Genomic DNA, 16,482 nt, shown 5'->3' with positions numbered 1-16,482 from the left:
GACCCATTTTTTATTGAAGTAGACGCTTCTTCGATGGGGGTGGGAGCTGTGCTTCTTCAGGACTTTGAGAAGAAACGTCAACCATGTGCGTTCTTCTCCAAAAAATTTTCTCAGGCAGAGAGAAATTATGCCATTGGTGATCGGGAACTTCTCGCAATTAAATTGGCGTTGGAGGAGTGGCGTCATCTCTTGGAAGGTTCCCCTCACTCCATAACGATCTTTACTGATCATAAGAATCTACAGTACCTACAGAATGCTAAACGTCTGAACCCCAGACAGGCCAGGTGGAGTCTCTTCTTTTCTCGTTTTAAATTCACGATTACGTACAAACCTGGTTCCTGCAACGGTCGAGCTGATGCGCTCTCTAGGTCATTTGACACCTTGGACGAGGAGTCCAACCCTGATCCTGAGCCGATCATTCCTACCTCTTGCATTGTTGCCCATTCTACCACCCTGGAATCAAAGATTCCTCCTGGTAAGACCTTTGTCCCCACGGAGCTAATAACCAAGATCCTTCATTGGGGACATGATTCCAAGATGGCAGGTCATGCTGGGTTCCTCTGATCCTTCCTGCTTATCAGTCGTCACTACTGGTGGCCTAATCTCCGCTCGGATGTTAAAGACTACGTTAAGGCTTGTCACGTCTGTGCTCAGTCTAAATCTTCCACTCAAGCCCCTGCTGGTCTTCTCATGCCCTTGCCCATTCCTAAGGAGCCCTGGTCTCATATCGCCATGGATTTTATCACTGATCTTCCACTATCGGAGAATAATATGGCCATTTGGGTAGTAATCGATCGGTTCTCCAAGATGGCTCATTTTGTTCCTCTTCCTGGTCTCCCTTCTGCCCCTGCCTTGGTTCCCATTTTTGTACCAGAGATTTTCCGCCTTCATGGTGTTCCTTCGCATGTCGTCTCGGACAGGGGTGTGCAATTTACTTCTCGTTTTTGGGGAGCCTTTTGCAAATCCCTCGACATTACCTTGGATTTTACCTCTTCTTATCATCCCCAATCCAATGGCCAGACTGAGAGAGTTAATCAGGAGTTAGAGGTCTTTCTCCGTACCTTGGTCTCTGCCCATCATGATGATTGGGCATCACTATTACCGTGGGCTGAGTTCTCCCACAATAATCATGTTAACGTCAGTTCTCAGAAAACACCCTTCCTCACTGTTTATGGAAGACATCCTCAGCTTCCCCTTCCTATGATTTGTTCTTCTGACATTCCAGCTTTGGCTACTGTTCAGGAATCATTCAATTCCATGTGGGCTGACGTTCATGATTCCCTCCAGAAAGCTGCCAACAAATTCAAGAGTTTTGCTGACCGTCGCAGGCGTAAGCCACCCTCTTTTCAGCCAGGAGACAAAGTCTGGCTCTCCACCAGGAACATCAAACTCCGGGTTCCTTCCCTCAAATTTGCCCCAAGATTCATTGGTCCATACACCATAATTTCTAAACTGAATCCGGTTTGTTTCAAGTTCCAGATTCCCAAAAGCCTCAAAATCTCTAACTCCTTCCATGTTGCCCTTCTAAAGCCGTTAGTCCTCAATAAGTTCTCTCGTCCTTCCCCTACCATAGCACCGGTCTCTGAGGATGATCAGGAGTACGAGGTTAGCCAAATTTTGGATTCCCGACTCTGTAGAGGCATTCTCCAGTACCTTGTGCACTGGAAAGGTTTTGGTCCTGAGGAGAGGTCGTGGATTTCGGCTTCCGAGGTCTTTGCACCTCGTCTGTTAAGGAAGTTTCATTTGAAGTTCCCCTCTAAACCTGGTCCCAGGCGGGGGAGGGGGAGGCCTCGTAAGAGGGGGGGTACTGTCATGGTTATGCATTAGAGTTGTTCTCCTTACCTGTCTGCATGTGTTCATTTCTAGAGACCAGCCGAGCTTCACCTGACTGCTTTTATTTCCTTCCTCTGGAATGGCTCCACCCTAGCCCCTATCAGACTACACTATATTAACCTTTGCACTGCTAGCCTATCCTGCTGATCAACCCTTGTGTATTAGCTTCCTGTTTCCTGTCGTGTGCTCTGCTTCTGATTTCCGTTACCGACCTTGGCGTGTTCTGACCATCCCTGCTTGCCTGTGACCCTGACCTATTGGCGTGTACCCGACTATTCTGTTCTGCTTGTGGCCCCGACCTTGGCTTTGTCCCTCACCATCCCTATCCTCCTGTTACCTACTGTGGGTGTGAGCTGGGGGACCCTGGGGGTCGCGACCTGGAGCCAGTTGCAGCCAAGACCATCTTCACCACTCGAAGCTCTGGTGAACACCAGCTGGCTCTTAGACTCCGCGCCCCGGGGAATCTTACGCTCTTACCCCAGTGGGATCTGTCCCCCGTCTGCAGCCGTCAGCCGTAGGGTCCACAGCCTTGCGGTGCATCCCCAACCCTACGGTGTGCACCTGTCACCTGGGCTCTAGGTGACCTGACACCCTGACATGTGAGGATGGGTGGATGGTTGTGCCATTGCTCTTGACAGAGAAGTCAGGGGAAGAGGCTCGTGGGGAGAGGAAATATTATAAATTCGGTTTTGGACAAGTTAAGTTTGAGGAAGTGTTGTGACATCCATACAGATATGTCTGTTAGTAAATTAGTAATGCGTGAGGAGACTGATGGAGTGAGTTGAGGGGTGGAGAGATAGATATGTGTTTCGTCTGCGTAGAAATTATATTGAAAGCCATGAGAGGCTTACCCAGGGCAGAGGTGTAGACTGAAAATAAAAGGGGTCCAAGAACAGAACCTTGGGGGACTCCGACAGAGAAGGGAAGAGGAGTGGAGGAAGTAGAATTGTAAGTGACACTGAAGGTGCATTGGGATAGGTAGGATGAGAGCCACTGAAGAGCACAGTCACAGAGACCAAGGGAGTAAAGTTTTTTGAGGAGGAGGGGGTGGTCAACCGTGTCAAAGGCATCTGAAAGGTCCAGAAGTAGGAGTACAGAATAGTGTCCATTGGTTTTTGCAGTTAGTAGGTCATTTGTGAGTTTTAAAAGAGCAGTTTCTGTGGAGTGTTGAGGGTGAAATCCAGATTGAAGGGGATCAAGAAGGTTATTCTTAATGAGGTGGTCACTCAGTTGGTTGTAAACCAGGCATTCAAGGAGTTTAGAGGAAAAGGGTAGCAAGGAGATAGGGCATAGGTTGTTAAGATTGGTAGGGTCCAGGGATGGCTTTTTAAGTATGGGGATGACCAGTGCATGTTTTAGAGCATAGGGGAAAATGCCACAGGTGAGGGAGAGATTGAAGATGTGAGTTAGAGTGTAGGATAGAGTCAGATGGCGACTGTAGTGTTTGAGAGGAAATAGGATCCAGGGGGCAGGTGGTTAGGTGGGTGTTAGAAAGGAGTTTATCAACCTCATCTGTAGTAGCAGTTTTGAGTAAGGGGAGTGTTAAGAGTACCTGTTGTAATTGGGTCTTAACTGAGGGAAACCTGTAGAGTGGAGATTTCATCACGGATTGTATCAATCTTGTTTTTGAAGTGATTAGCAATCTCCTGGGCAGTGAGTGAGTCAGTGGGTGGAGGCTGTGGAGGACAAAGTAGAGAGTTGAAGGTAGAGAAAAGTTTACAGGGACTGGGCGAGAAGGTGTTAATAAGAGTTGTAAAATAGGTCTGCTTGGCAGTGTGGAGGAAAGAGTAGTATTTTTGGAGGGCAGATTTGTATTGGTTGAAGTCTTTGAGAGACTTGGTCTTGTGCCACAGACGCTCAAGAGCGCAACTACATTTTTTGAGAATTCTAGTGTCATCTGTTTGCCAGGGTTGTAGGGGTCAAGGCTTGATTCTGCGTGTAGTGAGGGGAGCGAGCTTGTCCAGGGTGGAGAACAGGGATTTATTGTAGATGGAAGTGGCTTGGTTGGGGCAGGACAGGGGAGAGATTTTGTCATAGAGGTGGTAAGCAGCAGAATAGAGGAGAGAAGAGCTGAAGTTGCGAAAGTTTCTACGGGTGATGGTTAGGTGGTTGGAGGGAAAGGTGTTGGAAGACAGGGAGAGAGAGAAACTAATAAGGTGATGGTCAGAGAGAGGAAAGGGATTATATAAGAAGTCGCATGGAGTGCAAAGGTAGGAGAATACAAGGTCAAGGGTGTTGCCATCAGAGTGAGTGGGAGCCTGTACCCATTGCTTCAGGTCAAATTAAGAGGTTAGACTAAGAAGTTTAAAAGTAGCAGGAGTGTTTGTATTAGCAGGGATGTTGAAATCACGGAGAAGGATTGTGGGAATTTCTGAAGAGAGAAAGTAGGGTAGCCAGGCAGAAAACTCATCAAGGAAAGTCGATAATGGTCCAAGGGGGCGGTAGATCACAGCAATTCTTAGGGAAGTAGGAGAGAATAGACATATAGAACACTATATACATCTTTAACCCATCTAAATTGTTTCTAACCCATTCAAGCCCAAACAGAACTTTTCCAGGGTCCAAGCCACCCCTAACCACTGGATTTTATTAACATAACCACCTTTACCTATAGTTTTGTTTCAACCCCATCTGTCTCTCCCCAAGCTCCACTATACCCCCCCCCCCCCTCAAACCATCCAATGGCTGGTGTCATAACTGATAACATGTGCAGCAAATGTGGCAGCTTCCTTGACTGAAAACGATAGGGGAGTTTTCTTACACTTCCAGCAGTGGGGAAATGCTGGCCATGCATGGAGCAAACTTCGAACTGTTCCTGATGAGCCAACTGAAATTTAGGCCATGGGTGGCCCTGACATGGGTGGCCCTGACACACTCCCACTTGACAACCTTCAATCTGAAAATCAAGGGAGCTGAATGAGAAATTGTCAGCTAAACAGTGGCTGCATCCAAACAGATGCAGCCACTGTTGAGGTATTCTGACAGCCGTGGGTACCAGCTGTAAGAACATAACACCCATCTGTTTAGCGTGGATGGGGGAATCAACAGGGAAATCCTACAGTGCTGGATTTTACCTGTGATTATCGCTAGCAGCTGCTATAGCCGCTAGCAATAATCACTGTCTTTTCCCCATGGGGATGACTTTCCCCGCTTCCCGGCCAGAAGAAAATGGCCCGGCAGAAACGATTCCCACATCAACACTGACTGTGGTTGCAGGAAAGAAATTTTCTCTGTGTATGGCTGGCCTTAGTGTCTGAATTTGACTTGTTTTCCGCCTCTTGAAGTCTCCTGTACAGCATAGCTCAGAGAGAGGGCTCCGAATATTTTTTTTTTTTCTCCATATTTCAGTCACAGGGTAGGTGTGAAGAGGAAACCTGCAACTAAAAGTGAAACTGAAGCAAAGAAAGATCAGCTCTTCTACCCTGCTACATAGGGTTGTGCTATGAGGCAGAACAGTGTATATTTTAGGACTGGATAAACACAAAAACAAAAGATAAACAAGGATGAAAATGATCAGGCACAATCAGGTCAGGTTCATGAAAATTAAGCATAGAAAGGGTTGCCCATAAATATAAAATTCTTTTTTTTTATTTGACAGGAAATCCTTGTGAGTTGCTAAAATTAACATCTCTAGGTTTGGCTCACTTTCAATTGCTTAATTTTTCATATATTAACTTCCTTATTTTTATTGTTACATGATTTATAAGATCTATAGAATTGCAAATATGTGGGAGAATTATGGTATGAATGCACTGAACTCTGTGTTTTCTTTATATTTTAGGTCACTCTCATCAATTTCATGATCACACCAATAGGTTTAGAGGATCAGTTATTAAATATACTTGCTGCAGAAGAAAAGCCTGACCTAGAAGAAAGGAAGCATCAGCTTTATCTTGAAGGAGCAAAAACAAGGTTTTTATAGTTTGATTTCTGTAATGTAACAAACCAAAATGCTTAACTAAAGCCGCGTACACACGGGCGGGCGGACTGTCTGTCCAACTTAGTCCGCTGAAACACATTTCAGCGGACAGTCCGCTCGTGTGTGGGCTTCAGCGGACTTTTTCAGCGGACAGTCTGGCGGACTAAGTCTTTCGGAATTTCCGTAATACAGTCCGTCCAACTTTGGTTTCAGCGGACAGTCCGCTTGTGAGTAGGCAAGTTGGACGGACTAAGTATGGCGCATGCTCAGAAAGGATTTACACGGCGAAAGGTTGCATTGCAGTGTATTGGACGTCGTATTTCTACTCCCGTCGTACGTGCTGTACACGTCATCGCGCAAGCTTTCAGCGGACTGTTTGTTCATCGTGTGTGGTCAAGTCCGTTCATTCGAAAGTAGGACGGACTGTCTGTCGGATTGTCTGACGGACTTAGTTGGCCAGACAGTCCGCCCGTGTGTACGCGGCTTAAGGAGTAAAATTTTTAAAAAAATATATAGTTTGCCTTTCTCACTGTATTTTGTCACCATTGTTTTTCAATAATTTTTCAGTTTGAATGCTTAATGTACCATAGAAGTGACCCAAGTGATAAAATATTTAGCATAATTGAAAAATACAGTGAAGGGAAGGGTTTATAATTTAGATTTTTTTTAACCTTCCTGTCCCACAGAATCCCCCCTCCCTACTGCTTCTCTTGGTGACACAAGGATGGCATGTGAGGGGAATCATTCCAGTGGGGTCACAGTCAGGAATAAGAACCTCAAGAGGTGTGGATTTGAAGAAGTGGATCCAATGGTGTACTATAGAACAGCGGTCCCTAACGTTTTTGGCACTGGGAACTGGTTTTAGGGCAGCCAATTTTCCAAGCGACCAGGGGGGTGGGGGAGGGGCTATCCATGGAGTCTGACCTCAACCCACCTTTACAGTACAGTCCCCCTTTTATATCAGTGTCCCCTTCACATCACAGCCCCACTTTACATTAAAGTGCGCTTTTACAGTGCAGTCCCCTTTACATTACATTGTAATTTAACCACTTCCCGACCAGCGCGCGACGATGTACGTCGACAGAATGGCACGGGCAGGCATATTGGCGTACAGGTACGTCCAATATTCAATGCCGCCCTGCCATCGGGAGCGCACCGCCAGCGGCGCGCTCCCGCGCTGGTCGGGACCCCCGTGAGTCCGGTCGCGGGACCCGCGGACTCGATCGCCGCGGGCATCCCCGTGATCGTCTCACGGAGCGGCCGAATGGAGGAAATGCCGAGTAAACAGCATTTCTCCATTCTGCCTAGCAACTAGTGACGCTGATCTCTGCTCTATGTGATTGGAGCAGAGATCAGTGTTCACTAAATGAAAGCCCAACCCCCCCACAGTTAGTAACACACCCCTAGGAACACTTAACCCCTACACTGCCACCCACTGGTTAACCCCTTCACTACCAGTGTCATTTACACAGGAATCACTGCATTTATATAGCAGTGATTACTGTATAAATGACAATGGTCCCACAAATGTGTCAAAAATGTCCGATGGGTCCCCCACAATGTCGCAGTCACAATAAAAATCGCTGATCGCCGCCATTACTAGTAAAAAAAAAAATAATAAAAAATGATTAATAAAAATGCTATAAAACTATCCCTATTTTGTAAACGCTATAACTTTTGCGCAAACCAATCAATAATCGCTTATTGCGATTTTTTTTACAAAAAATATGTAGAAGAATACGTATCGGCCTAAACTGAGGGAAAAAAATGTTTTTTTATATATTTTTGGGGGATATTTATTATAACAAAAAGTAAAAAATAATGTGTTTTTTTCAAAATTGTCGCTCTATTTTTGTTTATAGCGCAAAAAATAAAAACCGCAGGGGTGATCAAATACCACCAAAAGAAAGCTCTATTTATGAAAAAAAAAGGACGTCAATTTTGTTTGGGAGCCACGTCGCACGACCGCGCAATTGTCAGTTAAAGCGACGCAGTGCCGAATCGCAAAAAGTGGTCTGGTCTTTGACCAGCAAATTGGTCCGGTCTGAAAGTGGTTTTTAAAGGGGGCTGTGATGTAAAGGGGTCTGCACTGTATATAGGGAACTGTAATATAAAGGGGAATACACTGTAAAGGGGCACTGTAATGATTACAGTGCCCCTTTACAGTGCAGTCCCCTTTATATTACAGTGCCCCTAGCAATCACAGCCTCCAACCATCACAGTGCCTATCCAGTCTGCCCCCCCCCCCACCTCTCTAACATGACACATCCCCATTCTAATGTCTGCCTCCCCTGCACAGGACAGTACCATTTGTCTGTGATCATTCCAGAGTGGAGCTCTCCAATCTGATCTTCAGCTTCTCCCATCCCCTGCCCTTCTGATTGGATGGCAGGCCAGGTGGGACAGACCAGGTGGGCAGAGGAGCCGGGAGAGGATAAACAGGCATGCCCGCACAGCAGGAGGTGAGCGACGACCGCGGTCTGTGCTAGCCTTGGTCTCCTCTCATCTCCTGCTGTGTGGCCCAGTCATCAACAGGCCACTGACTGGCACCAGTCCATGGCCTGGGGGTTGGGGGCCCCTGCTATAGAACACAGGCTAGGAAGCCATCAAATGCAAAAGGCCTCAGAAATTGAATAATTGTGTTAGGTAAATAGGAGTACCATAATATTTTATTATAACATTCCAAGACAACATGCCAACATGTTTCATGGGTCACAAGACTCCTTTTTTATCAGAGCCTAAAATGCAGATCAGAATGAAACTTTAAAAAGTTACATGAATGCTGCAGCAGAATTCCTTCATTAAAAAAAATGGCTTCAGCATGGCATTTACATTTTAAGATTGCAAACCTGACACTCTTCTTTACTCTATCCAAGATTTTTAAAAAATGTCTGGAGATATGCTTCCTGGCACCATTATCCATTCAGGAATGGATTACACTGCAGATAACATAAAAAAATATGTAAATAGTAATAATTAATAATAAATGTGTATTCTTCCATGGGGCAATGAGGCTGTAACACTATTAAACAAGTTCATAATGATGCTAATTGCAAACATATCCATTAGTAGGGACCACCTTACAAAATAGAAATAGAAAGAAAAAAGAACTGCGCTAACCACAAATACCCAATACGATTAGGGTATATAGAAGTGCCAGACCCACACTGTGGGTCTTAGTATCTGATGTCTCTAAGACCACCTCCAAAGTATAGTGTAAACCATATACAGATAAATGCAGTTGAATACAAAAACAAACCATAAATACGTGTCAAATAATGTGAATTCCCCAAACACAGTATAAGTATATCAAACTCTGTGTATGAACCCCTAAACCATAAAAATGAGAATACGAAAAAAATATTTGCTATTAAGCATAAATGGGCTATCAAAAGAATATATATTTGTGTTTAGAGACACTCTATATAATGTCCATATAGTCATGTGTCAAAATTAATAATAATAGAATGTCCGTATAGTAAACAAACACCAGTGAAGCAAAAATTCAAATGAGGTACGGCAGTGAAGAAAAGTTCCAAACAGCTGAATTACAGATGCATGAATTAAAAATCTTCTCCAAAGATGTGGTGTGCTTATCCCATCACCGAATGAATGAATTGGCTCCTTACCAGATCCAAGCGACCCCCCGTTACAGAGGGTCACCACAAGCAGCAGCAGTCAAAGGGTATCCGGATAACACTTCCTCCTCAGGTGATCACGAATCTTCCACGCGATAGGGTTATGGCTGTCACTCACTCCCAACTCGACGTGGTATCACATAAGGAAAAACATAGGCTCCAGATAGTGTAAAACCAAATGACTTTAATTTTTTAAAAGCGAACGTAAACACTTACATAAAAGACTTTAAAAGCAGGTTCAAAACAAAGACGTGCACCGGCCGGATACACGCCAACGCAGAGACCAACCGCATAGGGGCTCTAAGATTTCTAGTATCGTATCTTCGAGTACTTCTAGAACATACGATATTGAGTCCTTTATTACTTGCTCCTCGGAGGCTGTGGTTTACCTTTTACAGTGCCCCTGTGGCCTCCAGTATATTGGGCGGACCAAGAGGGCACTTCGGGTCAGGGTGAACGAACACATTGGCAATATCAGACGTGGGTTCGACAAACACCCTGTGTCCAGACATTACGACCAGACACACAAGAGAGACCCATCAGGTACCCTATTTGTCGGCCTAGACAAATACAGGCCCCACTGGAGGGGAGGGTCCTTGGTTAGGGAGATATCCAAGCTCGAAATGGCCTGGATTCATAAATTAAAAACATATGTTCCGTTTGGCCTTAATGTGGACACCGATGTAAATGCCTTTATTAATAACTCTTGAGGTGACCTGTTTGATGTAACGCTTCTCCACCACGTTTTACTGTAAAACCACTCTACTGTATTTTGTATTTTTTATTTTATTTCTTCTTGCTGTTTATTTTGGTATATATCACTGTAGAGCATATTCTTGTGTGGTAGGCCTGGTTTTGGGTCTGGCGGCCCTCTAGGTTACGTTTAAGTGTATCCCTCGACATTTGTTTGGGGTGTTCTAGAAATAACCCCTGGGGAATATGCGAGACAGCAAGGCATTTGAAATACATGTCTACAGTAATCCCATTTTTCAATTGAATTTGATGGCTATATAAATGCATCGGGTAAATGTATAATTTTTGATGTATTTCTATACCTATTTGCCTATACCTAATTGAATTTGATGGCTGTATGAATACATCGGGAAACGTAGAATTTTTCATGTATTTTTATTCCTATTTGTGATATTTTATTCCATTTTTCTGTTTTAATTTATCATTATTATTCTTTTCATCTTATTGATTTTCCATTTTATTTTACCCCTTTTTTGGTGATCTACACTATACCCTGTTTCTGGATATGGGAAGGGCACCTTAAAATGAGGGTATTTGCCACGTCCCTCTGCCGATAGGGTTAATACCTGGAAGCGAGGCTTGGCTTATGATCATATGACGTTCGTATGGAAACGAGGTATGGTCCGCAGCCACAGGACGTCCGTTGCGGATACGTACATCTGACGTTCGTGACTGATAGTGAGGCTTGGCCTACGTTTTTTGATTCTTAATGTTTATGTGACATCTAAGATGGCCGCTGACCCAAAGTGAGGCTTGGTTAAGTTTATGGTTATAAAAGGGGTGACGTCGCACGCCGCCCGTGCCCCTGGACGACGTAAATTATTACGAAACGCGTAGGGCGGTGCGAACGTGTCGACGTCACCCCAGTCGTGTTCGTTTTTGTGGACCAGGAAGGACGGGTTGGTCTCTGCGTTGGCGTGTATCCGGCCGGTGCACGTCTTTGTTTTGAACCTGCTTTTAAAGTCTTTTATGTAAGTGTTTACGTTCGCTTTTAAAAAATTAAAGTCATTTGGTTTTACACTATCTGGAGCCTATGTTTTTCCTTATGTGATACCACGTCGAGTTGGGAGTGAGTGACAGCCATAACCCTATCGCGTGGAAGATTCGTGATCACCTGAGGAGGAAGTGTTATCCGGATACCCTTTGACTGCTGCTGCTTGTGGTGACCCTCTGTAACGGGGGGTCGCTTGGATCTGGTAAGGAGCCAATTCATTCATTCGGTGATGGGATAAGCACACCACATCTTTGGAGAAGATTTTTAATTCATGCATCTGTAATTCAGCTGTTTGGAACTTTTCTTCACTGCCGTACCTCATTTGAATTTTTGCTTCACTGGTGTTTGTTTACTATACGGACATTCTATTATTATTAATTTTGACACATGACTATATGGACATTATATAGAGTGTCTCTAAACACAAATATATATTCTTTTGATAGCCCATTTATGCTTAATAGCAAATATTTTTTTCGTATTCTCATTTTTATGGTTTAGGGGTTCATACACAGAGTTTGATATACTTATACTGTGTTTGGGGAATTCACATTATTTGACACGTATTTATGGTTTGTTTTTGTATTCAACTGCATTTATCTGTATATGGTTTACACTATACTTTGGAGGTGGTCTTAGAGACATCAGATACTAAGACCCACAGTGTGGGTCTGGCACTTCTATATACCCTAATCGTATTGGGTATTTGTGGTTAGCGCAGTTCTTTTTTCTTTCTATTTCTGTTTGGTGTATTTTTGGTGTACATTTGAATTGCAGCTTCCGTTCAATATTATTGGTTTTCCCGTAGCGCAGTTTTATCCTCTTTTTTACCTTACAAAATAGCACATGTTTTTCCAACTTTGTATAAATGCCAACAAATTCAAGCTTCACTTCTGGACTCCAGCATGACACTGAGTGAAATGCTAAAAGCAGGGAACAAGGTCAGACATTTTCTGATTTACAGGCAAACGCAGTAAAGTTTTCAGCTAATTTACAAGGACAGGTGGATCAAGACTTGTCATCAGAATCCATTCAAAAAAGAGTGAGGAAGGGTAATTGGGCACATTTAGTAAGGCAGTGCAAATAGTACAGATGATGTCCAAAGTTCAGCAACCCACAGAAACTAGTCTGTATTAATTTTTCAGTTATCTGATACAGTAATATAGAATTTGGATACTGAGTATAAATCCTGCAATAACGCTATTTGTACTGCTTTAATTAACAAGATAAAATGTGTCATATTTGTTCATAACCCATTATTTAGAATGCTTGAAACATTTTCTGCTTTGTTGCTGTTGATGTCAAATATGTCAGACATTTCACATATACAAGACACGCAGTTTAACCTCCATGGCGGAATGATTATTTCAGATTTTAGGTGCTGAAAGCGGTACCATTATTTTGCATGGACATTTGGCGTTTTATATTCTTGTCCAAACCAGAGTATAATAGACATCTCAGGTATGATAAAGTTTGAACACACAAAATCATAAATTATAATATAATAAATAACTGTAAATAATAACAAATAATAATATAATAATAATAATACTTTTTATTCAATACATTTTAGTAAATAATATAATCAAAAACACAGAAATTTTTTTTTTGCCAAACAAGGGTGCAATATTGGTAGTCATATTGCTTCAGTAAACATCCCGGGTATGGGAAATTTTAAAACATGGTACAGCACAAAGTCCACCATCACAGTCAGGGCAGTAGAACCTGGTTTCTTTTCTGATTTTCCTTAAGGCCCGTACACACGGTCGGACTTTTTGACAACAAACATGCAAATTAGCTGTTTTGGAGCAACATCCGACTGTGTGTACGCTCCATTGGACAAACTTTTTCTGTTTTCATCGGACTTTTGTTGGCTCTGCGAACGGACAAACTTTTTGACAACAGAAGTCCGATGGAGCAAAGTCCGACCGTGTGTATGCAAAAGCATCGGACTTTTGTACAAGGTACAAACACGCATGCTCAGAACCATTGCAAACGATCAGACTACAATACAGAAGTTGACCAAAGGTGGCGCTGGAGTCATTGAACGTCCTCTTTTGAAGTGGCGTCCGTACGTTGTGACGTCACCACGTTCGTGTTTGTTGTCAAAAAGTCAGACCGTGTGTATGCAATACAAACTTGTGGACAACACACTTTGTACAAAAGTCCACGGAAAAGTTTGTACAAGTCCGACCGTGTGTATGGGGCTTTACAGTGTCGTCACGCTTAGAGCAGCAAACCACACACATCCCTGTGGGTGCTGCCTTCTTTTCCGTTGGTGGAATGTGGTCCATAAAATGCCGACCAGTCAGGCGATCTGGGTTCACAACGACAGCAGCACGACGGCCAGATCTCTTTACAGTCGTTGGTGTTTTGTGCTTGAGGAATATAAGTTCGGCAACTTTACAAACAAAGTCCGCATGAAAAACAGGCTTGTCACTCTTTTTTTTTTTTAGAAGAATGAAAGCATTCCACAGGCACTGCTCCAGAAGGTGCCTGAAGATATTTTTGTAATATTTTTTCTGTTGCTTCCTCATGGCTGGGTAAAAAGTCATGGTCTGGTCAGCTCGGTCAACACCTCCCATAGTATGGTTGTAGTTCATCGCCACTTGGGGTTTCATTATGTCTTTTCCAGCTTTCCACCTTTTGTTTGTACCATGACAGGAGGTGTTGTGAATAGTACTCATTAGGCACACATCTTTTTTGTCACACCATCTCAGTGCCATTATTTTGCCTTTCTGCCAGGCAACTATTTCTCCTGCGTTTAGCTTTTTATTGCCAAAGGTTGGTGGCATGTCATGCCGGTTAGCTCTAACAGTCCCGTATGCATCTGTCTTATGCTGTAATAGGAACTCATAGAGTTCTGGAGAACTGTAAAAATTATCTGTGGTTACACAGTAGCCCTGATTCAGCAGTGGTTCAATCAACGTAAGAACGGAAGCGGTTGCCATTCCATAGTTACTAAATCTTTCATTGAAGTTGGTTCCTTTCCTGGTGTAAAGTATCTAATTCCATATGTAACCAGTGCTGGATTCACAGAGTATGAACGATTTTATGCCAAAACGTGCCCTCTTAGCCCTTGTACACACGGTCGGACATTTCGACAACCAAATCCGTCGGGTTTTGTCCGTCGGATCTTGTCCGAAACTGTTGCATACACACGGTCAGACAAAGTTGTCGAAAAATCCGATCTTCCAGAACGTGATGACGTAATTTTGTTACGATGGGACTACGTTCAGGCTAGTAGCCAATAGCTTTGATGTAGGAATTTGATCTGAGCATGCGTGGCACTTTGTCCGATCGAAATTCTCTACACATGATCGGAGTATGTCCTATCGGACCAGTTTGTCGGAAAATATTTCCAGCAAGTTGGAAAATTTGGTCCGACGGATATTCAGACGGAAACAGTCCGATGCATACCACACACAGTCGGATTATCCGACAACACGGTCCGATAGGACACATTCCGACGGAAATGTGTGTGGCCCCCAGGCCCTATATACTCAGAACAGCAGTATACAGGTGGTGCAAACAAGACAGGGACTGTGTAGGTTTGTTGTGTTAAGTTGAATCTGTTTGTAATTTTCAACTGGTACATTTTTAAAGTGTAGCTCCAGTCAAAAAAACTATTTTTAAGCTTTTTGGAAAACATAGGGAAGGGTTATCACCCCTGTATAATTTGTTTTGTCGTCCATCTTTTTTCATCTCACTTGCTGTTGTCTCCTTCCGTTTGCAAGTAGGAGATGTTTGTAAATTGGATGTTTGAAAGTAGGGGCCTGCCCTATATGCTCTGCAGAAATGGCGGAACAAGGTGTTGGTTTTGCCACAACATTGTAAGCCCTCAAAGTGACTCTTGGTGGGCGCTGGAGCGCCCTGCTGTCAACGATTATATCAAGAATTGTAATTACATGCCATTGTTGAACAGTGGTAGAAAAATTGACCTTTGGTGGTTGTGGTGCTGGTGCCACAACACTATAAGTCCTCACCGTTACTCTGGGTGGGCACAGGAAGGGGCCCCCCTGTGAAATATTATATCAAGAATTGTAATTACATGTCCCTGTTAAACAGGGGCAGAAAAATTGGGCCTTAGGCACTGGTGCCATCACACTGCAACCTCTGCCATATACTCTAGTTTTATTGCAGGAATTAGCCCTGCTGCAAAGCATTGCATCAAAAATTGTACTTAAACGCCCCTGTTAAACAGGGGCAGAAAAATTGGGCCTTAGGCACTGGTGCCATCACACTGCAACCTCTGCCATATACTCTAGTTTTATTGCAGGAATTAGCCCTGCTGCAAAGCATTGCATCAAAAATTGTACTTAAACGCCCCTGTTAAACAGGGGCAGAAAAATTGGGCCTTAGGCACTGGTGCCATCACACTGCAACCTCTGCCATATACTCTAGTTTTATTGCAGGAATTAGCCCTGCTGCAAAGCATTGCATCAAAAATTGTACTTAAACGCCCCTGTTAAACAGGGGCAGAAAAATTGGGCCTTAGGCACTGGTGCCATCACACTGCAACCTCTGCCATATACTCTAGTTTTATTGCAGGAATTAGCCCTGCTGCAAAGCATTGCATCAAAAATTGTACTTAAACGCCCCTGTTAAACAGGGGCAGAAAAATTGGGCTGCTGGCATCACCCAGAACCAAAAATGTTCTTCCAACATATCAGCGGAGGAGGAAGAGGATAGACAATCAACATAACAGGACAGTCACTCAGCATCAGCATAGGCAGTCTTGAAGGGATGTGGTATTTCAAAAAAAATTATTCGGTTACATCAGCTTCAGGTGCTTGGTAGCTGTGGGTGATCCAAGACTGATTCATCTTGATGAAGGTCAGTCGATCAACTGATTCGGTGGACAGGCGCACCCTGTGATCGGTAACGAAGCCACCAGCAGCACTGAAGGTGCGTTCCGAAAGAACGCTGGATGCAGGACAGGCCAGTAGCTCAATTGCATACTGTGCAAGCTCTGGCCAGTGATCCATCCTCAAGACCCAGTAAGCCAGAGGATTTTCAGTGGGAAAGGTGTCCAAGTCTGACCTTGCCCCTAGGTATTCCTGCACCATGTAAATTAGACGCTGGTGATGGGTGCTGGAACCAATCATACCTTGGGGCTGCGGACTAAAAAATTGTCCGAAAGCATCAGTCAGACGGCCACCTTCTCCACCGCTCCTTCTGACTGATGCCTCAGCAACACGTTGTCCAGGACCAGGAGTTTGTGACCTCCCAGTCTCTGGGAGCTTTCTGCAAGGCCTCCCGGAGATGTCTCATCCTCTGCTCCCTCTGCGATGGCAAGATAAGGTCGGCAACCTTACCCTTGTACCGTGGATCAAGGAGAGTGG

General features: G+C 44.0%; 1 protein-coding gene across 1 annotated transcript in view; it reads left to right on the top strand.

Moving 5' to 3' along the window:
- Positions 1-16,482, top strand: part of LOC143962680 (dynein axonemal heavy chain 3-like) — a 2,426,925-nt gene that overhangs the window by 2,028,887 nt on the left and 381,556 nt on the right. Inside the window, exon 63 of the mRNA XM_077472045.1 lies at positions 5,615-5,745. Within this exon, the coding sequence (XP_077328171.1) occupies positions 5,615-5,745 (131 nt within the window). The remainder of the gene's footprint in view (positions 1-5,614; positions 5,746-16,482) is intronic.

Source organism: Lithobates pipiens, unplaced genomic scaffold, assembly GCF_037356315.1.
Source record: "Lithobates pipiens isolate NorthernLeopardFrog02 unplaced genomic scaffold, aLitPip1_a1.2 Scaffold_8, whole genome shotgun sequence".
NCBI classification, from domain to species: domain Eukaryota; kingdom Metazoa; phylum Chordata; class Amphibia; order Anura; family Ranidae; genus Lithobates; species Lithobates pipiens.
This window is presented reverse-complemented; position numbering and strand designations above follow the sequence as displayed.